Source organism: Salvelinus namaycush, chromosome 24 (assembly GCF_016432855.1).
Source record: "Salvelinus namaycush isolate Seneca chromosome 24, SaNama_1.0, whole genome shotgun sequence".
Taxonomy (NCBI): domain Eukaryota; kingdom Metazoa; phylum Chordata; class Actinopteri; order Salmoniformes; family Salmonidae; genus Salvelinus; species Salvelinus namaycush.
The window spans coordinates 21,049,313-21,073,178 of NC_052330.1; the positions used below are offsets into that span (position 1 = coordinate 21,049,313).

The following is a 23,866-nucleotide window of genomic DNA, read 5'->3' on the forward strand; positions in this document are numbered from 1 at the left end:
AAATGACTTAATCCTGATCAAGTATAATTACAAAAATGTGTCGTACCGTAATCATATTCGAAAAATTCTCCATTTCCGTTACCATACTCGTTTTGTCTGAGTACTCAGCACACCCCTAATAGAAAGGGGAATTTTGACCACGCACAACAGTGGAAGTTGGGCCTAGAAATAAGGATGCATAAGCAGAAAAATATGATGGTGGATCTTTGATATTAACGGTTTGAATGTGTTTGCATTCGAGAAGTCAAATAAATTATCCTGACAGCTGAAAGTGCACTATTTACTTACTTATTCCTATTTGATTATCAACTAAATAGGCAAACAAATAATGCATGGCTGGCTACTGCTAGCCTGAAGAAAAATTGTGTGACTTGCTTCAGCTGGTCAAAAGTATTGTTATAGTAGTCGAAGAAGAAACTCTGAGACTGTCCATCTAAATAGTGTGACAGGATTATTGATTTAGCAAATGTTGGTTACAGACATAACAATGCTGAATTAATGTTTATGTAAGATTTGTTTTGTCACTTTACATTAAGTTAACTTTTAATCCAAGATCTAATTGGAGAGGTAAGTTTACTCAAGTAAACAGCAACTGACAAGTTAGTTGTTTTCTATTTTGATGTAATTTACAAAATAAAGTTCAGAATAGGCATACACATTTTCACACTTATATTTCCACTTTAATACGGTAGGTAAAACTAGAAATTGTGAACAGCCTTTCATTGCTTGTTCTGCATTACAACAATTTCTTAGGCGAGTACTGAACTAACCCCTAACCTTAGTATAGAGGTCAGTATTGATTTAACCCCTAAACTCTACACTCAACGTGGTATTAAAAGACTGATGACACGACTGTAACTGTAGTGGCTGGTATTCTGGAATCCAGCTTGTGGGGTATCTATGACCTTGCCCTCATACTAAAATAAATGCCAAGTGCCCTCGGATCAAAATGAAACAAACACATGACGCAGATTGACCTGCCAACAAAATGGGAAGAAGTCAACCTTGTCGATAAACTTGACCCTTTTTCCATGGATTTGTTTGTCTAAAAATAAGAAACAGGCATCCGCAATAAACACCTCTTTCCATTACATTGATTGTAACACAACACAATACCAGACCTCTCAACATAAGGAACAAGGAACACCAACTCGCCACAACCAAACCTGACACAGACGCAGCAAGAGTCTGTCTGACCCAGGAGGATTACAAGCCTGAACACTGTACTTGGGACAACTCACAGTTTCCATTGAACACAGTCAGTCAATATCACTCTATTGTAATATGCACATATTGTATGATTAACACATTTTCTGATTAGTAAGATACTCACCATGTTTTGGGATTCCTCGCTGTTACTCCCATGAGTTCCAGCTATTTGTTTTGTGGTTCAGTGCTATCTAGGACAGCTCCCCCTCAGGAGTATTCTGAGCTATGAACGGGGGAGAGGAAAAGTTGGCCCACTACCCTATGGATATCATGTGAAGCTCCCAGAAATATTCCAGACGGCTGGATCGGAAGCCCTGTCTCGAAACATCTACTGACAGAGGAGTGGGGGAGTTTAACCAGAGAGCGAAACATTGACACTCTTTTTGCCTTTGGAAAATTGTAAGAGCTTGTGAGAAAGGTAAGACATATTTTCATTTACATTGTTATTTGACAACTTTGGTGCACTTTTGTTGTTGTGAAAAAAAAATCCTACATGGACCTTTCTGTTCCTTTTTAAACCTCTGAGATGGATTTGTTTTTACATTTAGCGACATTAAATTACTCCACCAATCACTGCGGAAAGAGCAGCTTGCTATGGATCAGGCAAGCTATTTAAAGGCATTGGACAGATGAGTGTAGGGTGCGAGATGCGACTGAAAGAGAGTGGAGGAGGCTTGGTTTGACGTGGTGGGCATCTTGTTGTTATGACATGTATCATCTGAATTATGCTCACAGATATATATCGACGAAGGAGCGGCTTATATGAAGGAACTTTTAATGTCTTTGACCATCAGAAAGATGGAGCAATTCTTGCAGCACAAGAATTAAAATAAACACACGTCTTACTTTTTTCTAGTTAATAAATCGTGATAATGTGACAACTATAGTATCCTTAAGTAGTATTTAAAAGTTGAATCCATTATTTTCGAATGAAAAATCTGTCTCCCTAATTTCTGAATCACGCTTGTAACGTCAGTAGGCCACTAAACTAGTCTTCCGAGGGGGAGGGCAGATTGCCTACACACAGACACTGGCATAGATTTTCAGCTAGTAGGCAAGCAGACACTGGAATAAGTTTCTGAGTGACAGAGTGAGGGCTTTGTATAGGCGCTTTGTCATGTTTTTTGTCGGACAGGAAAGAAATGCCTACTATGTAAAATAATGTTTTTAACCGGTTCCCATACTTTTAAAATAACGGTTATGTTCCGGAACAGTTTAGATCACTTTCGTTTGTGGTTCTAATTCTGTTCCATGAAGGGAAAAAAATCAGGTTTTCGGATCTGTTCCCTGAACCGTTTCCAACCCTTGGTTATTTACAAATCACTTTAATGATTTGAATGTGAAATTTGAACACTATTTCAAGGGGAGCATATCATAATTTCATTATCCAATCCTAACATAATCCCAGCCTCACCCAACCTAAATAAACCCATTCAATAAAAGTTTTTCCTTCAAGTCATCCATTTGCATGGTACGTTTGTCTTAGGAGGAAGTTCACCTTAATTGACAAGCCCACTTGCACATATGTTCCTTTACTTTACTCAAAACCATTCTAGAATTTGATGACCGTGGGACTGCTTCATAAATGCCACATTGCAGGTTCAATTGAATCAATCCCCTAGTCTCTGGCTACAGTACGTCCCAAATATCTCTCCTTTCTCCCAAAGTGTGCACTTGATCACTTCCTTTCACTGATTTGAAAGGAAAAGCCGAGTGGAAAAAAAATATGGTGGAAACTCCCTCTAGACCATGCCTCCATCAATCCAATGCTTTTAGATTTTTGGGAAGTAGTGAACAGGTCAAAACCCCTTCAGCAGAAATGGGTATTGGGAACCACCCTATGTAATATATGTACTACACTGGACTTAGGGGGATGATGTAGTGTGTTCCAGTCCAAATTAAAGGGATATCTCACCCCAATTACATTTGATTTTCCTACACTGTAAGCAGTATGGACACGGTAATACAGTGATATTTTGTAACTTTTTTTGAAAGACATGGGCACTGTCTACACGTTATACGTTTTTTGCATTTCTGGTACAAGACCAATGCAAGTCAATATAATAAGATTTTCGCACGTCAAGTCCAAATCATCTTAAAGTAAATTCATTTAGCTGAACAATCAAGACCAATATGTAATTTTGTAATTTGGGTGAACTATCCCTTTAATCATGGTCTCTAGACGGAAGATGTTACAGCACCCGCCCGGACCAGGCTTGGCCACCCCTGGTGTATATTGATTAGGAATGGGTCTCTCAAGATCCAACATGGTGGACATAATGCATCATACATAACTGATACACTGTATCCTCTCTTTCTCTCCAGATCCAACATGGCAGTTGCCAGCATATCTATTCCTGGTTCCACGCCGGGCCACAACCTGGGGTTTGATGACTACAGTCTCTACAACAACCTGTCAGATGACGAGCTGATTCTGCTGGCTATCGAACGCAGCCTCAGTGATGCCCACAATGCCACTTCACCGGGTGAAGCCAGCAACACCCCAACAGCTCTAGGCAGAAGAACAGTCCAGTATAGGACAAATCCATCCCCAACCAGGCCAAACCCACCAAGGCAGGAACCAAGACATTGGCCGCCTACTGCCAACCCAACTGACGCGTATGTGCCAACTGAAAAGAGCCTTCATTCTTTTTCATTATCCACTTTGGTTTTTGGGCCACCATTTATATTAAGATGTAGGCTATGGATAGTTACATACAATTCCAATGTCATGTCAAAATGACATGCTGCACTATAACTGTCCTTATTACATAACATATCTGTAGTTACAGTGTACAACAGTAATTATCTGGTCATTACAAAGTAGTTCCAAATCAAATTGTATTGGTCACATACACATTGTTAGCAGATGTTATTGCGAGTGTAGCGAAATTCTTGTTACTTATCAAGTCACTACATAGCACAAGGACAATGTAATAAAAAGTGTTGCCAGTCAAGACATGGTCAAGGAAAGTGTTCTCTGATTATTATGTTGCTCTAGTCAGTCATATGCGTCTATGTGTCACTGTACAATGCAAATGTTTTCCGAATCATATAACCTTACGTTTGTGGGTTTTGCCATTCGATATCATATGTAGGTTGCAGATATGCATGAGAGTGACTGTTTTCTCAAACGAATGACTTGACTTGTGAGGTGTTTACGTCTGCTTAGCTAACGTGACTAAACTATTTACCCGCTTACTGCTAGCTGGAAAACCGAGACGCCTAGAGTATCATTTGTTGACATACAACACCTTGTTTACAGTCTGGTCTGATTGATTCCAGTGGGCCACGTGCCAAACACCTGTCCCATCAAATCTCATGATACTGATCCCTTGCCCAACAGGCTTTTGGGGAATACATCCAAGTAGCATGGTCTGAAGTTCACATGTCACCAAGGTTGAAAAATAGCAACACTGATGAAAACAAGTCTCCGTGCTGAGTTGGATGCAAGATTGCAGGCTTTATAAAGTTTACTAGGTCATGTTACGGTATTGGCAGGACAATTGCTGCATTGCGTGTGCTTGTACAACACGTTGCTCTAGCATCTCCTAGCGATAGTTTGTTGAGAAAAACTGTAGCGTGGTACAAGTTTTTTTATTTTATTAAACTAACTTTTTAGTGTCCTGCAACTGTGCATGTTGGATATGCACATGTCTCAAGCCTACCCCTAAGAAAAAGCTTTCAGAGGAACATTATAGTGGCGATATGAACTAGAATTGAAGACAGGTATTTTAGATGTGTGTACTGTAGTGATTGATACAGAGCTTTTCATAGTAAGCATGTCAGCAATGAGAATCAAACATTTCACTTTGAAGAAACACACAATATCCAATGAGCTTAGGGTCCCACTGTATTAGTTTAGTTCATTTTACGTACACATTTGCAGCAGTCAGCTGTGACTGTCAACTGAGTATATCTCACTGTTATTGTAGCAGGAGAAGTAAATGTGAAGAAAGAAGGAAATGTGACGACGTTGTGGTGACTCATTTTGTCACAGGCAATGGAAAGCGCATGCTGGCATAGCACAGAGGCGACGGCTCCATTCAGTACGTACTGGAGACAGAGGAGTAAGTGTCTTCTTTCACAAAGGGTATCTTAGCAACACATCTTCCCTTCACACCAAGACATGAACACTTTAGGATATGTAATGATGTTTGTATTAATATGTGATGGCATTTATTGTATGTTATTTTTCCACCTCATAGGATACAAACCTGCTGGGAATGATCTGCTTAAAGGGAAATTCCACCACTTTCACTTTTCAAGATAAGAAAATGGCAAATACAACTGAATAATAATAACGGAATAATAATAACAATGATTTTCTAAATCTGCAACAAGTTTCTAGCCATGGGAGGGCCTTCTCCTGCTCACCGTGTCACCACCATTCTAGTAGTGTTTACAAATCACTGCTTTTAAAAACGTTTTTAGTTTTGATGACATCAAATTTCCCTTTTTTATCTTATCTTTTAACCACAGTGCCATTTTCACAAACGTAGACAGTGCTATTGTGCTTGAGATAAAGTGGTGGAATTACCCTTTTAAGGTAACCAATGTTTTTCCAACACCATAAACCCTAACTAAGGATGAGTGTATTTTGTTTTAATCCACTATCCATAACTCAAAGTTACCTAATTAAAAAACGAATCACTGACAGAGTTACTGAGTTTGAGAATGATCTGGATTTCCGCTTAATGTCTTGTATTGTACATGTGGGCTAGAGAAAAAAAGCAAGTGGATGATGATGGGTATGTTTGCCTATTAGGGAACAGGACACTATTGTGCAAGCCATCCTGAATGGAGATGTGACTACGGTTCAAGCTATGGCTAAAAACAATGCGAATAACATACTGTGGCCTGACAAGTATGGATGGATCCCGCTGCACGAGGCTGCATATTATGGCCAAGACCAGTGTGTCAGGGTTCTTCTTGGGGGTAAGTGCAATTCAAAATTCCATGTATGAACATGTATAGCGATAGGTTAATGTTTAACATTAGTACAGTAATTTTGGGGATTGTTGTCCTTTTTGGTAACACTTTTATTTTACAATCCTATTTCAGCTTGTTGACCTGATATTTACCGAGAAAGTTTGTAGTGGTAACTAGGGCTGTTACAGTGACCTTAATACTGCCACACCGGCGGTCACGAGTCATGATGGCAGTCAAATTCCACATGACAGTTTAGTTACGGAAATTAGGCTTCTCCAAGCGCTGATGCTGCTGATGGTCATTAGTAGCCTACCAAACTTGCTAACTGTCTGGTACTCAGCACTCTATTGTCCCTCTAATCACTCTCACATCATTACAAATGTAATCAAATATTTAATGAGAGCCCATGAGCTTATGTTTTTCATAATTTCTATAGGCGATGCAATTGCGTGAGAAAACAGAGTGATGGCCTCTATTAAAAAGAGGAGGCCATCACTCTGCTTTCTATAGGCTAGGCTTATTATATTTATTTCTCAACGTTCCTAATATTAAGCACATTGCTTCTCTTTACAACAGGAGTATAGCCTACCTGGCTGGCATGAACATGAACCACAGTAAAAGCGTCCTCCATTCTCTATTTAAGTGCATACAGATGACATGTACTTTTTCCCACTGCCCCTGTTTCGAGACAGATAATGGTCCATTCTAAATCAAAACTAATTTCACATATATTATTTAGTATATGTAAAGACAAGAATAAATCAAGAATAGACAATATTAGCCTATCACATGTGAATGATATATTATCACTTGTGAATGATGCCCAGCTTGTGTGCAGTAAGGCAAGAAACACATGCCTTTTTTTGCGACTTTTTCAAATCAAGGTCACACACCTCGTGCATTCTAGGCCATAGGCCTATATGTTTTGATAATGTTTCTATCACAACTAAAGTGGCCAAATAACTTCTTAAAATTAAGCACATTAATCCACTTTCCAACAGGTGTAAAGCCTAACTGGCATACATACACAGCATGTGGAGTTTCACGTGAGTTTTGGGAGGATCCTTTTCACCATAAAAATGCAACTTCATAATAAAAGCATTACATGCATTATCAAAATTTTTAAGCTAAACGTTCTGATCTGTTGTGTCAGCCTCATTGCTTAAAAGTTTTTGGGATGCTAGTGGTTGCATTCATTTGGGATCTATTCCATTCCACAACTTTCCCAGACTATGTTTGAAATATTTATTTCTTGCACAGAATAGAATAAGTCGTCTTTTTTACTATGGAGGATGTTAGATTGACATAGGCTAGTGATTTTTTGCTGTTCGTTAGGCCTACTCATCTTGTTGGCTGACAAAAAGTAAATGTGGACAGTTTTTCCAATATCTTCAATATGCACCTCGGAATTGGATAAGGACGCATGCAGTTGAGTCCCCGGTGTGTCTGTCTTCACTTGTAGCTTGTGAGAAAGACCTGATCACATGATGGAGAGCCATTTCAGTGAGAGGTGCTTTGGAGCATGTTGCCGGGAAAAGGGAATTATAATTATTAGATTCAGCCCAAGGGCACAATGGCCCCTGGCCGCAAAAGGCACAGATTTTTTTAAGGGGCATTGCGGGCACACAGGGGATGGCATTATTAAGTGGTTGTCAAATTGTGAATGAGAGACTGATGAAGTGTGTACAGTCTGCACAAAAAAAACAAAGCAGAGCTCATACCTTTCATGCAACTTTTTTCAAATAGTCATTAGTCTCATCATGCAGCCTTAGAATGTATTAAAACTCAAAACGTATAGCCCAACGTTTGTATCACAACTAAAGTTACATAAATAACTCTAAATTAAGCATACACTGTAGGAGCACCTGTTTCTTTGTTAACCGCTCAACACAGAATAGATGCATGTGCGCACTCCCTCAAATCATTTGGAGAAAATATCCTTTCTATTTTATTCAGCTTTGATCAATTGTATTCTTAATAATAATACTAATACTATAAAATAATATGAAACAATGCCACGGAATTCTAAGTAAATCTTGTCTGCTAAATGAACTAGTGTCGCCCACAGCCATTTGGCATAGCCAGATCAGGACCTAACATAACGACAACTCAGAGTATGCTATTCTTTTCTTCTGAAATAGACTACATTTTCTTCATCTCATGTTTCTTTAGATCTGTCTAAAATAAATAATGGATTTGTTGTGATGGTGTAGCCTATATTACATTGATTTATTAGACTTTAAAATGTAGATGTTCCAAAGGTCTGCATCAGTGGCTTGAAGGCAATTTATATTTTCTCGGCTCACGTCAAAGAATTTAACAATTGAGCACAATAGCAGTCCATACCAAATGGAACACCCCTTTTACCACATAATTACCAAGTATTTTACCATTTTACCAATTAAAACCCAGCTAAGTAGCAGACTAAAATACAGTATAAAATAAAGTATAGCCTAGTCTAATTTTTATCTCATGTGTTCTTCTTTTCACCCTTCAAGCTCTACCTAGTATGATTAACAAGTGTGACCTGAAAGGCCAGACTGCTCTCATCTTGGCGGTGTACAGGGAAAAGGTGGCCTGTGTAGAGATGCTTCTGGAGAAGGGGGCTGACCCAGACCTCGCCAACAAGGACAGAGAGACCCCACTCTACAAAGGTAACACATTTGCCTTAGAGACCTACTAAGACCTAGATTATATGCCTATCACTTTGTAATTATCCTTTTATTTTAAGCATACTAAGTCATAGGCTACTTGACTGATAATAAAATTATGTGTTGGGCAGCAAGATCAGCACACTGTGAGAAAAAACTGAATGAAAAACTTGCCCTTCATGGATTTGAAAGAAAATGACTGGTACAAGAATTCCTCCAGCCCAAGCCTACACCGATCTAATGCTTTAGCATTTGTGGGGAATACTAGTGAACAAGTGCACACTTCATGAGAAAGGAAAGGTATATGGGGGGACAGGGATGGCTTGATATGAGAAATACAGCTACACTCAAAATCTGCCATTACAGAATGTCTCTTCCAATACCATTCTAAGCTGTCTTACATACACTGGGAATACCCCCAAACCCTTGTTTAGGAAACACTGTCTTCCATGACTAACAAAGTCTGGGATTTCTTCCATTTAACTTGATCTTTGACTGTATTCCACAGCTTGTGAAAGTGGTAATGCTGAGATTGTGGTCATGCTTCTGAATCACGGTGCTGTGGTGAACAAACACTGCATTCAGGGCTGTACAGCTCTCCAGGAGGCTGTGAGCCGCAACAACGTGGAGATCTGTGAGATCTTGGTCCAGGCCGGGGCGAAGCTCAGCCCAACCAACATGTACGGTATCGCGCCCCTCTTTACTGCAGCCCAGAGTGGACACGAGGAAACACTTCGATTTCTCATTAAACACGGTATGTCTTTCCCCTGGGAAAATGGGTGAACTCTGTAGGCCAGCGGTCACCAACCTTTTCTGAGTCAAGATTACTTTCGCAGTCAATAAGCAAGCATAGAGCTACCACTCAGATTTTTTTTAATGACTTAAAAAATGTAACATTAACCTAATAAAAACAATTATTCTGTAAGATTGAGGTTTGTGGAGTAGGCCTAATATATGATCACAGCATATTAGCTACAACATGCTTCGCCTGCCAATATTGTTCTTCTCAGACCATATTATATTTCAAAACTCGAGCTTTGATTACTAAATAGATCAGTTGGTGTAGCACTTACGAGGCACAACTGAGCATGAATTGAAATAATTTGCAAATAAGTACCTTTTTTTATTTTACTGGACTGATGGTATCTGCTTCTGATGGTAATGGTGCTTTCAAGACAACTGGGAACTCGGAAAAAAACAAGGTCAAATCATTACGTCAGTGATCAGAGGTCTAGAAAGATGCTAGAGTTTCCGACTTGGAATTCCAAGTTGGATGACCGTTCAAAACGACTTTTCACAGTCGGATCTCGTTTTTTCCTGATATCCCAGTTGTCTTGAATGCACTGAAGACAGAAGTCAGAGATTTCCCAGTTCCCAGTTGTTTTGAACACGGCATTAGTATCAACGGAGGGAGGGAGAGAGCAGCAGAGAGTCTAACTCTCACTGTCCCTGCTCTCTCCTTCCTTTCTTCTGGTGAGACTGACCAGAAAGAGGGGACACCATCTTCTACCAGATGGCAAAACTCGAGTCGCACCGCATCTGCCTCATGCACAAATTCATGTTATTCCTATGACCAGAAAAAGTTAAATATTCCTTGATATTAAAAGAGACATGACGATCTGCTAATAATGGAAGCACTTTGCTTATCCGGTGCGCAGGGCTTCTGAATCAAGTACACCTACCACCAACAGCAAGAAAAAAAAGGGAGCACAAATCTTTATCACAGCCTTTATCGTTGAGTTTTTTACAGACATGTTTGGTGATCGACTAGGAATGCCTTGATGAACGGCCAAAGGGCGCAGATCACATAAAACGGTCATGGAGCTCTTACTATGGATCGTTTGTTGACTTTTCTAACTGTCAGTTGCGCTGAATATGTTCTAGGTGCTGACATCAACAGTGAGGCAAGTGATGGGGCCACCGCTCTGTATGAAGCGGCTAAGAATGGCCATGAGGACATTGTGGAGCTTCTTCTTTCTCAGGATGCTGATGCCAACAAAGCGGGCAATAAAGGACTTCTGCCACTACATATTGCTGCCCAACGAGGAGCTGATGGGTAACTGCAATTAGCTTACAATACCTTGATACATGGGAATACTACAAATATCAATGCACAGCACCCTTAAAGCAGAACTGAACTCTAGAACTAACTTCTCTTGTCGAAAACAGCATATGTAGCATCACAACTAGTCAGAAACATTTATTCTAGTCATAAAGTCAGTATCGTCCAAAACAGAGTTTTGTGTACAAGAGTTTTCCATGACTTACATGAAGGTTGGCTTTTGATTTCTACAATGCCCACTAACGCGGGATAAACATCGGCGGCGTTTGAGGTCTATCCAGAGACCGACCTGCCCAGCAGCACAGCTGTTTGGATTTGTTTACATAAGCAGTGGTGGAAAAAGTATCCAATTACCATACTTGAGTAATAGTAAAGATACCTTAATAGAAAATGCCTCAAGTAAAAGTGAAAGTCACAAGGTAAAAAACTACTTGAGTAAAAGTCTAAAAGTATTTGGTGTTAAATATACTTAAGTATAAAAAGTAAAATATAATTGCTAAAATGTGACTCGTTTCAGGAAACTAGGTGTACTTCCCAGAAGTGCCATTTGAACTCAAATTAGCTTAAAATAGCGAGCGATGTTATTTCTTTGTTATTAGATTCGTTGTTGGACTAAAAACACTGTAAACTCACCAGGAATTCAAATCAATAGAGATACATAATGGTGTCTCAATTTAATCAAGCTTTGAAATGATAACATTATTGTAAAATGTTATCTGTTTGTGCTTACTTGCAGTCAATTTGCAGTGTACAAGTTATTATAATTATGTTCCAGCCCCTGACCATCTGCACAGAACAGACTTTTTAAATCACCCAGCAGTGCCATTTGCAAAAGGGGACATAACTTGGGAGGGGGACTGGGTGTCCTCCCATTTTTTCAGGCATCTAAAGCACATTTCCTGCATTTCTACACAATGGCCCTTTTAGCCGTCTCTATTTAGAACAACAAAAATAAGAAAAAATGCCCACAGTCATTAAGCTAGGTAAGATATTATTAAATGTTTAAGTGATTGATAAGACTGAACTAAGACTGAATCCATGATAATTCAATAATCAATATTGTGTTGCACCTTTAACCAATAGCCCAACAAATGAACAACTCTTACAAATAAAGTACAAAGACAACTTTTGATTGTCTTTAAGACATATTCTATATCAAATTTCAGCCAGACAGCCCAGCCAGCCAGAGCTAACTGCACACGGGACCCCCACCAGTCTCGTCAATAACTCAACTCTCCCCAACACAACTTCCAAACACACATCAACACACAGAAACAGTACACCCTCCACAGAATTCATATCATAAGCCTAATAGTACTTACACACAATATAGCTGGGTCACCCCGTCCTGCCCCTAGGGGTCCACGACCCTGTAGCGCCCCAACCCAACACACCCCACTCAGCTTTAGGATCTTAGTAAAACATTCATTAACGGCTTCAGGTGTGTTAGGCCAAGGCCAGAGTGACAACAGTAAGGACTGAGCAGCCCAGCAGCTAGGGATTGTCTAAATATCCCCTGATGTGGGCATGTTTTCAATACAATACAGTATTCCATAAAAGACATCCAGACCCTGTGAAAGTTGCACAGTGTATCCTTAATCTTAAAACAAATCTAATGATACTGTACATAACTTTACATTTCTTCCATACATTGTGGGAGGAAAATCAACCTTCCAATTAATGGCAATGCATTTATTAGCCACTATTTTATTTATTTATTTAACTAGGAAAGTCAGTTAAGGACAAATTTGTTGAGTTTTGTCATATATTGTCAGTATGTTGTGGTGGATTGGGAGACTAGGGAGGTGGGTGTTAGAGTAGATGAGGGCGGGCCAAGGCTGGGGGAGGTATAGATAGAGGGGATAGTGACTGGGACGGACATACAGGTTAGAGAAGATGTTAGGGTTAGAGGGGGTAGGACCTGGAGGAGATACAGCCAGGTAGATCCATGTAGTCAGTCATCATGGCTCATAAATACATAGTTCCCAGTTAGTTAGTTACCTTCCAGCTCGTCATCGGGCCACCAGCCCAGGTCACAGGCTTGACAGGTAAACTCATCCCGGACAATCTCATTGTCCTTACAGGTAGTGCAGATCCAGCAGCAGCTCACCTCGCCCTTCCTGATCACCTGATCACACAGAGGTCAGAGGTCACAGGCTATCAGTCAAAACAGTAACAATACCCAAACCTCAACAAATCACAACCCCCACACCACTAACGGGTATTAGTGTCTAATATGGCCTTGATGGTGCAAGTTTAGGCCCTTTGCACCACTAGGAGCTAAAATGAATAAGTCAAGTCAGGTGCATAATTATTATTATTATTTTTTTTTATTTTTTTTACTCTTTATTTAACTAGGCAAGTCAGTTAAGAACAAATTCTTATTTACGATGACGGCCTACCCTGGCCAAAACCTAACCCAGACGACGCTGGGCCAATAGTGTGCCGTCCTATGGGACTCCCAATCACAGCCGGTTGTTATACAGCCTGGAATTGAACCAGGGACTGTAATGACACCTCTAGCACTGAGATGCAGTACCTTAGACCACTGCTCCACTTGGGAGCCCATATAAAATGCTAGGTTACACAGTTTCTTCTGATAACGGTTTCCAGTATAAACATTTCCAAGAAAACAACAACAGGGGCAAGGGAGAATCTGTAGACATGCTGAGATAAATGTACATACTCTTTGCAAGAATTCAGCCAGCCTTCACAAGACCACAACATATGCAAATATGTCCCCTTTTGAGCTTTACACCTCCAGCAGATTAATACAATTTCTGAGTGCATGATATTCTGTTTCACTAGCATATAGTAGGTTCTATGGATGGTCTTAAACTGCAGTAATTTATGTCTGAGATTATATGAACATGACTGGGCATTCTAACATATCTGTATCGTTTCATCACCAGGTCTTCCTCACATTTTAGATTTACAATTTTGTGTCAACGGTGAAAAGCCTCTGTCAACCCTTGATACAGTTTGGAAATCAACTTTGGAGGTTTGTCAGACTGCCTTAAAATAGCATCTGGCTTGTCCAGTGTTTGCTGCACAGAGAGAATAAAGTGTTGTATCTGCAGAAATGCACCTCACCTCTGTCACAGACTTGTCTCGCCTGGCTGCCTAACTCTACTGAGACCTCTGTCACAAACTGATGCTCCTAAAAAAATACTTTGGTGTACATTTATACATTATATTATCCAATAATAGAATCAATGGTTCAATAATTGAAATTACCATAATTCCCAGATCCCAGACTGTAGCTTTGAACTTAAGCTGCTGTCCTGTAGCTACTGTAGGTCAATCAATCAATCAAATGTATTTATAAAGCCCTTTTTACATCAGCAGAAGTCACAAACTGCTATACTGAAACCCAGCCTAAAACCCCAAGCAGCAAGCAATGCAGATGTAGAAGCACGGTGGCTAGGAAAAACTCCCTAGAAAGGCAGGATCCTAGGAAGAAATCTAGAGAGGAACCTTGCCGTTCACCTTCGCACCCCTGGGCCAGACTGCACTCAATCATAGGACCTACTGAAGAGATGAGTCTTCAGTAATGACTTAAAGGTCGAGACCGTGTCTACGTCTCTCACATGGATAGGCAGAATTTTTCCATAAAAATGTAGCTCTATTGGAGAAAGCCCTGCATGCTAGCCCATGTAATGCTTTGTAGGTTAACAACAAACCTTGAAGTCAGCCCTAGCCTTAACAGGAAGCCAATGTAGAAAGGCTAGCACTGGAGTAATATGATAAAAAAATGTGGTTCTAGGCAGGATTCTAGCAGCCGTGTTTAGCACTAACTGAAGTTTATTTAGTGCTTTATCCGGGTCACCGGAGACCAAAGCATTGCAGAAGTCTAATCTAGAAGTGACAAAAGCATTGTTTAGCTTTTCTGAATAGTTTTTGGACAAAAAGTTTCTGATTTTACAATGTTAAGAATATGGAAAAAAGTTGTCCTTTAAATATTCTTGATATGTTTGTCAAAAGAGAGATCAGGGTCCAGAGTGACGCCGAGGTCCTTCACAGTTTTATTTGAGACAACTGTACAACCATCAAGATTAATTGTCAGATCCAACAGCAGATCTCTTTGTTTCTTGGGACCTAGAAGTAGCATCTCTGTTTTGTCTGAGTTTAAAAGTAAAACCTTTGCCGTCATCCACTTCCTAATGTCTGAAACACAGGCTTTCAGGGTAGGCAATTTAATTGAAATGTACACCTGTATGTCGTCCACGTAGCAGTGAAAGTTGACATTTGTGTTTCTGAATGACATCAACAAGAGGAAAAATATATAGTGAAAACAATAGTGGTCCTAAAACAGAACCTCGAGGAACGGCGAAACTTACAATTGATTTGTCAAAAGACAAACCATCCACAGAGACTAACTGATATCTTTCCAATAGATAAGATCTAAACCAGGCAAGAACATGGTCTGATGCCATTAAAAGGTCAACTACCACCTTCACGAGTGCAGTCTCGGTGCTATGATGTGATCTAAAACAAGACTGAAGCATTTCGTATACATTATTTGTCTTCAGGAAGGCAGTGAGTTGCTGTGCAACAGCTTTTTTTTAAATGTTGAGAGTAATGGGAGATTCGATATAGGCCGATAGGGTTTTTACATTTTCCAGGAAAAGGTTTGGCTTTTTCAAGAGAGGCTTTATTATTGCCACTTTTAGAAATGAGGATAAACATACCTGAATTGTCCAATAGAAACTCTTGTTGCAACTGTTGGACTAATGATTACACCCTAGAACGGATGGAGACAAGAATGTGCAAAGCGGTATTGAATGTGTCATTGTCTGTCACCTTGATTACTAAAATTTCTCTTGACCTGTTCACCTACGTTATAAACTTTCATTTATAGGCTCGGTTGTAGCAACCTCATGATGGGCATAGGGAAAGTGTGAGTATCCTATAGTAGCCTAAACCTATCGATATTGCATTAAGCTGGTTGAACGGAATATGAATGACAGTCATCCAATATGCTGTAATAGAAATAAGGCCATGCTCATAAAAAATATATATTGTCCTCCCTCATCTTAAACGGCACCGATCGCCGCTGTACTCTACCCCCTAGTTTCTGTTTCCAACTCCACCGACTTACATCTCACATGCACCTTTCTCCGCACCTAAACTGAAATGAACAGAAGTTAGAAAGGGACTCTCAACCAATGAAAATGCTACTGTAATCTTTCAGTTCGTAAAGTACACAATGCAAAATGCTAGGTTTAGTCAGAACTGTGACACATATTCTAGACACACCACAACAAAGCTGTGAAGAAATGTTATTTTTCGGAATAGAATGTGTACTGTATGCCTTGTGTCCTGTGACGGTATTTCTTGTGGAGACTTGGATTCCTCGGATTCCAGTTGGAGAATTCCAGTTGGAGGATTCCGGTTGGAGAATTCCAGTTGGAGGATTCCGGTTGGAGGATTCCTGCTATCAGAAGGGTAGTAACCAGGAAGGGAATTCTCCATCTGGGAATACTCTAACTGTGATTTCTGAAAAATATGGAAACTTTAGGAATGTTTTAAGGGAATGCTTTAACCCGAACACTAATCTTCCACTCTGGGCACCCCCTAATTTCCTCTGTGTGGTTTTCTATTTCAGTATCGTGTCATTGCTGATCAAAGTCACCAGCAAGTACAGAGTGAATCGCAGTGGAGTCAGTCCCCTCCACCTGGCCGCCGAGTGCAACAGGGACGCAGTTGTGGAGGTCCTGATTGAGGCCGGCTACAACGTCAACGCCATGCTGTCAGATGACCGCTCCATGATGTATGAGGACCATCGTAGCACGACTCTCTACTTCGCTGTCGCCAACGGCAACGTGGACGCAGCCACCATGCTTCTAGAAGCCGGCGCCATCCCAAACCTGGACACCTTCAACCCGCTACTGGTAGCATTGAGGCAGGGTAGTATCGAATTGGTCACTTTGCTGGTGGAGCACGGTGCCAATGTCAACGCCTACGTACCCACTCACCCCACCTCGTTCCCGGCCACCCTCATATTTGGTATGAAGTACCTGTCCATGCTGAAGTATCTGATGGACAATGGCTGCGACGCCCTCTCCTGTTTTAGTTGCACTTATGGCAGTGGTCCACACCCACCACATCAGGAGACCTCTGAGAGGGATGACTTGCACTACAATACCAATACACTCAGAAACACTGGGGAACCTGTTCAGGTAAACAAAATAACAATGAAATGTTTAGTATGTTCATATGTGTAATATATTTACATACATTCTAAATATAATGCCAATTAAGAATGAGGGGGATTATTAGGTGGCCAAAATGGACATTTAGCCAGGACACCAGCTTTAACACCCCTACTCTTGCAATAAGGGGGATTTTTAATGACCACAGAGAGTCAGGTCACCCGTTTAACATCCCATCCAAAAGACAGCACTCTGAGCAGGGAAATGGCCCATTCACTGCCCTGGGATTCAATCTTAAGACCGGAGGCCAGAGTGCCCCCTACTGGTCCTACAACACCACTTCCAGCAGCATCTGGTCTCCCATCTAGGACCAACCCTGCTTAGCTTCAGAGGCAAGCCAGCAGTGGGATGCAGGGTGGTATGCTGTCGGCAACAGTTGTAAGTACTATGTAACAATGGCAAGAAAATGTATCCAAACGCGTTTGAACAAAAAAGGTAATCAGTTCCTAGACTGAGGGACTTGAAAATCCCCAAAACATTCCTTACCCCAGGACACTTCACCGGGTTGAAATATAGAAAAAGGAGCACTCTCTTTCATAATATGTACCGTCAATAAATTATCGGATCTATGCAGAAACAGATCAATTTTATTTCCCCCTTTATAGTCACTCATTGAAGTGTCCTGTGGAAAGGAATGTTTTTTTGATTTACTATGTTATAATGTTTACCTACACTGTAAACACCTATAATTGTTATGCTGTCATGTTAGCACATAGGTATTTGGGACACTTCTTGTAAAGTAGAGACTAAAAAATACAATATACCATAGCCTACCATTGCTTTTTGTGTTTCCATCATTAGTTCTGTGAGGTAATCTTTACTCGCTGGGCAGGACCCATCATAGATGTACTCTTGAATTACGTTGGCCATGTGAAACTCTGCTCCAGACTTACTGAGCACCTAGATAGCTTGGAGGACTGGGAAGTCATCAAGGAGAAAGCAAGTGAGTGTCATGTACACATACTGTTCATACCAGCCTGTTACAGTGGTGCCTTGACCTGGATCCCAGAGCTAATGTCTAGCTAGCAGCTGCTGGCAGGCTCATAAGGGACCGAGTGGCACTGTGGTCTAAGGCACTGTATCGCAGTGCTAGAGGTGTCACTACAGGCCTGGGTTTGATTGATTAAAAATAATTTTCCCACTGTGAAGTGTCAGGTAGCTACTGGATTTCTGTGGCTTTACAGTGCACAGTGTTCCTCAATTCTTCATTTTATGATTGGATCCCCCCGCCACCAATTATGCTTTTGGTTTGGCCCGGTACTCAGAGGGGGAAAAAAGTTGAGCAAGGCTTGTAAGAAGAACAGAGAAACGTGCAATATCTCCTCTCTTTCTCTCTTTCATCTCTCTCTTCTTAGCAAACCCTCAAAACTGTGAGCTAACTTATAACAAATAAATTAGTACAGTCAAATTTTATGGTAAATTCATAAGCATGAAAAATAATTATATAGACAATTATATTTTGTCAAATGGGGAAAGTTTCTATTGTGAAGTGATGCGCATCTCACATGTGAATGCTAGTTTTCAAAACAAGTGGTAGTTGGTAACGGTTATATTGGGATCAATTTTGAGAGCTCAATGACAACTGTGGAAGTATTGTCAACCTTTAAATAATTATCTGAACCTCAGGCAGTAGGCTCAAGCAAGCCTGTTTCTCTCAGTGCAGCTTGCCCTGCATGTCTCTCAGACTCTGGCCAGCAGCGAAAGCCTATCCTCCTTATTAATGTTCAAAAAAACAATGTGAAGGCCAAAATTCTAGGGGGATAGCACTAATCATGTTTATGCAACCTAATAATCATCCTTACAATACTTCTAGAACCAACTTAACTAAAGTTTGGGAAGCACTGATCTGGCTAAATGCACAAATGCCAGTATGCTGCAGCCAGCCTGCATGCTGCATCAGTTAGGCTACAGGTTATTTAGCTCATTGCTAAATAACACACCAGCCTGATAATATGGACCAGTATGTTGTTAGCCTAATTTCTGGAGGGGGAAAATATATTTTAGATGATGAAAAGTGTGGTGAAGGGTACACAAACAGAATAATGGGTTATGACATTTAAATGTAGTTAAAGCAGGGGTTTGGTGGTGACTTTCTGAATTATATTAGTTAGACCAAGAGTTTAAAGTAATACAGAAATGATTGGTATTTCAGTTGTGATTGTCCAAATTATCAGAAAAGTTTTGTATGTAGAAAAGTTTTATATGTTTGACACCCCCTACAAGGGTGTCAAACCCTGAATCCATTGACCCTGTACTTTCTATATACAAGCGTCACATACAGTATTACTGTATCTGTTGCCATTGTCTTCCAGCGCAATCACGTCCACTGATGCAGCTGTGCAGGCTGAAGATTCGCCAGCAGGTTGGAATCCACAGACTGAGGTGCATCAAAAAACTGCCCCTCCCACCACGACTAATCAAGTACCTCAACCACGAAGAGCGTAACCAAGAAAATGTTTTGTGAATAATAGTGTGTGACATTATAGTCAAAGTAAGAGATGATGAGGGACTACAGCACAAAATCTCTTGACATAATCAGTGTTTTTGGTGTGAATCCTTTTACTCAAATTTGAGCAGTAATATAGAGCAGTGCTTACCAACATGGGGTACTGCAAGTGGTCCTCAATTTATTTTATTATTATTATTATTTTATATTTTTCTTCCAAACATAATACCAGTATAGTATATGGTATTATAAGCAAGTGTACATTACTTTTTACAATGCAAATTGTGTTTCCCCTTAAATGACAGATTTGGACACCGATAAACACCTAAATTGGAACAGAGTGGCTGTACAGTAACATGCTATACATTACACTTCATTACTTTACTTCTAATGGTTTGTGACACCTGGGACCATCAAGTGACAAAAACCTCCAGGGGACCATGACACAATGTCCCAAGAACATCCTAAAAACCTCCTTTGGGGACGACAGGAGGCTGCTGAGAGGGGAACGGCTCATAATAATGTCTGGAACGGAGCAAATGGAATGGAATTAGACACCTGGAAATCCATTCTCTCCAATTAAAGTGCCACCAACCTCCTGTGTTGGGGATGTCCCCGGACAAACCGGGAACTAGACAAAACCTCCAGGAGAACATGACACAACATCCTGACCACTTTAGGCGTCCGTTTCATGATGTTCCGGGGACATCCCTTATATTTGCTATCATGGTTATGCATATGCTTCCCATATTTCTTCTGTAAAAAAAAAAATCAATTTAGCGCTCTCCATATAGGCCAATTCCCACCAGAGTAAGGCCTTTACAAACATACATCTGTAATAATAGTCCTTTCATCTGTAACATTCATTGATAAAATGTACTCTAAATTTGACTGCTAAGATATTTTAAGTTATTAAAGAATTCTGTGACCCCGCAAATGGTAGTCCTTTTGAAGATGATTTGGGGGTCCCCAGAACAGAAAAGGTTGGGAACCGCTGATATACAGTACAATACAGTACAGCTAGGGTTTACGATTAAACTTTAAGATCAGACTAAGGTAGACTTACCAAGTTGGTAGCACTTTATTTTACGCTTGTAGACATTACTAGGTGCTAGTATTTACTATTATTTAAATTCCTATGTGTTTGCAAGTACATAGTAAAATGGTAATTACACGTAAATAACCTATGAATTATTTATATGTTTCAGTTGTGAGAGCTGTTAATTAACTATACAAGTGAGTGCAGCCTCAGAAGCTAAATTATGAAACAAATATGTGAATGAGCTTTTGTCAAGCTTTGGAAATTTGCTTGTTTGAGTGTACAGTTATTTTGGGGCATTATAGAACCCTGGCTATAGTGAAGGCTTTTTTCATTAGTTTATCGTTAGTTGAGGTGTTATAATGTTCTTATTGAGAATGGTCTATTCAATTTCTCAATGGAAGATAAATAAGAAATAGATACGTGAATGGCTTTTTGTCAAGGTTTCGAAAGCTGCTTATTTGATTTTATAGTGTTTTTGGGCCATCGTTGGACCCTTTTAGGCTGCCTTATAAGAACATACGTTGTGTTTTTGTAAATATTTGATTTGAACAGTTATCAAAGTTGAGAGTTTGAACATAAATGTTTAAAGCATTACCTGACAGTAATTGTATTACCATCATCACAGTAAAGATTGAGAATATGAGAGGGAAACAGTAGATGTAATTTGATATTTGGTGTTGATTCACTTAAATAGATTTCATTGCAGTATTTGTAGTATTTTGTATGATCTCTGAGGTAAGGGTCTCCTTTTTCTAATAATTGGGTATATTTCTTTGGTGACAAGGTGACAATTCAATCTTGTGCTATTTTTCCTGTGAAAAAAATTCAATAAACATCATATCCATTTTCTATGGGTTTTCCAGTCATTCAAAGGCCGTTAATTCTGTATTTTATAGTATTATAGTTCATTGGGATGTGCAATAATTCCATTGTTTTTATATTTATGTGTTTCCCGATGTATTTGTCCAGGATTCCTGGATGATGTTTGATTGATTGCTTGATTGCTGAATGATTGTTGCTTAGGGTTAAGGTCATGTTTGCGGGTTAAGGTTAAGATTAGGGTTAGGGTTAGGGTTAAGGTCATGTTTGCAGGTTAAGGTTAAGATTAGGGTTAGGGTTAGGGAAAATAGAATTTTGAATGGTTGTAAATTGTGTGTGTGTGTGTGTGTGTGTGTGTGTGTGTGTGTGTGTGTGTGTGTGTGTGTGTGTGTGTGTGTGTGTGTGTGTGTGTGTGTGTGTGTGTGTGTGTGTGTGTGTGTGTGTGTGTGTGTCTGTGTGTGTGTGTGTGTCTGTGTGTGTGTGTGTGTGTGTGTGCGTCCTTGCACTTCACTTCTGACAAACTCCTCATGAGGGTGCCAAATGACTTCACAGGGGATTGCTCCATGGATGAAGTTCTCCTGACACATTCATCCCTCTTGCCCTCTAGCATTGGACGAAACTACTACAGTAGTTACATATAGGCTATAGCATGGCTATACCACATAACCAAATGTTGTGCATTATTCATGCAATGTACAGTCCATAACATGATGGCCCATATTTTTCCACATATAATAATCTTTATCTTGGATTGTTGTCAAATTTGATTGTGATTATATATTGGATTGTGAATAGTCACAAACATCCATATGGTAGAGGCAGCCATTTTAGTCTTGAAACAGGTCTTAAAACCCCTCTAGAGTCAATGTCTGCGCTCCCGAGGGAATCTCATTAGCTAGAGTGGTGTTTGTCAGACCATGAGACATCCTGAAAATCGGTCTTCTCACATAATCGTCTGTAGCGTCTGAACGGTTTCGCCTAGAAACGAACCCCTGTATGGAAAGATGAGACTCCCACGAACATGACAGAGTTTTCAATTTTGCTCTACAAACATCTTGGGACTCGTCAGAAGTCGGTACATGTCTGTAGCGTCCAAACAGTTTGGGCTATGTCACGAAATGGATTGGCAGATAAGTGAATAAGTGGGTGGCGGGGCTGGTGTGATCAGACGACTTGCAGAGAGTTGGCTAATTACATTTACATTTTAGTCATTTAGCAGACGCTCTTATCCAGAGCGACTTACAGTAGAGTGCATACATTTTATTACATTTACATACTGAGACAAGGATATCCCTACCGGCCAAACCCTCCCTAACCCGGACGACGCTATGCCAATTGTGCGTCGCCCCACGGACCTCCCGGTCGCGGCCGGCTGCGACAGAGCCTGGGCGCGAACCCAGAGACTCTGGTGGCGCAGCTAGCACTGCGATGCAGTGCCCTAGACCACTGCGCCACCCGGGAGACCGGGAGGTAGCTGGGGATTGGCTGTCATTTCCTTTAAAAGCCGTGTGTTTTCTGTTGTTTGGCTGCTGAGAGTTGAGCTGAGAATGTCTCTCCGTGGGGATCGGTCCTCTATAAAGTTTGCATGTCTTGGGTGTTTGCTGTGATTGCAATAAACCAGTGTCTGCGGGATGAGAAATCCTACAGGCAAATTCGAGTGAGGAAGTGGAGGAACTGCACATTCGAGTGAGGAACTGCACTCACAATGAACTGTGGCTGTGGAGCTGAGGGGTGATCTGAGAACAGAGGACAAAGAGGCATTGGTACAACACACATCTAGGAGCTTTAGCTCCGCCCAGTAAGGGACGTGATTCTTCCTGTGTTCCCCTTATACTACACTTTCTCTCTCTGGGCTACTTTACCACACCACTGAAAGCCACTAATGTTGGCAGGTTTCCCTGCCGTCTGTCTCCCTCTCGTTCTGGGCCATCGGTGACGTTGCCAAACAGAGTCTCAGACCGGGTGTGTTCCAGGACAGGGAGCTATGCGGATCTTGGTATTTCGCCAGACAGAGACATTTATTATTTTATTTTTGTGGGGATATGGTTCTCGTTGGGCCCTAGAAATTGAGAACCTATCCCCACCCTCTCTACATGTTGCCTTGTCTGTCTTTCCAACTCACTATTTGGTCCCATAGCAGTAGAGTCCTTTAGAGGGATTGGCAGAGTAGAGCAAGGCGAATGAGCAGTATGGCTGGTGGCATTGTCATGCTGGAGAGTCATTTCAGGATGAGCCTGCAGGAAGGGTACTACATGAGGGAAGAGGATGTCTTCCCTGTAATGCACAGCGTTGAGATTGCCTGCAATGACAACAAGCTCAGTCTGATGATGCTGTGACACACCGCCCTAGACCATGATAGACCCTCCACCTCCAAATCGATCCCGCTCCAGATTACAGGCCTCGGTGTAACGCTCATTCCTTTGACGATAAACGCGGAACCGACCATCAACCCTGGTGAGATACAACCATGGCTCGTCAGTGAAGAACACT

At 40.7% G+C, this 23,866-nt stretch overlaps 1 protein-coding gene across 1 annotated transcript; it reads left to right on the top strand.

The window, feature by feature from the left end:
* Window positions 1-4,692: 4,692 nt before the first annotated feature.
* On the top strand, window positions 4,693-19,664 carry LOC120019330 (ankyrin repeat and SOCS box protein 2-like). The gene is made up of 8 exons (XM_038962625.1): window positions 4,693-4,700; window positions 5,978-6,147; window positions 8,640-8,795; window positions 9,301-9,546; window positions 10,677-10,848; window positions 16,463-17,036; window positions 17,871-18,012; window positions 19,382-19,664. The coding sequence occupies exons 1-8, from the start codon at window positions 4,693-4,695 to the stop codon at window positions 19,531-19,533; spliced, it is 1,620 nt and encodes a 539-aa protein (XP_038818553.1). The 3' UTR covers window positions 19,534-19,664.
* Window positions 19,665-23,866: the final 4,202 nt, after the last annotated feature.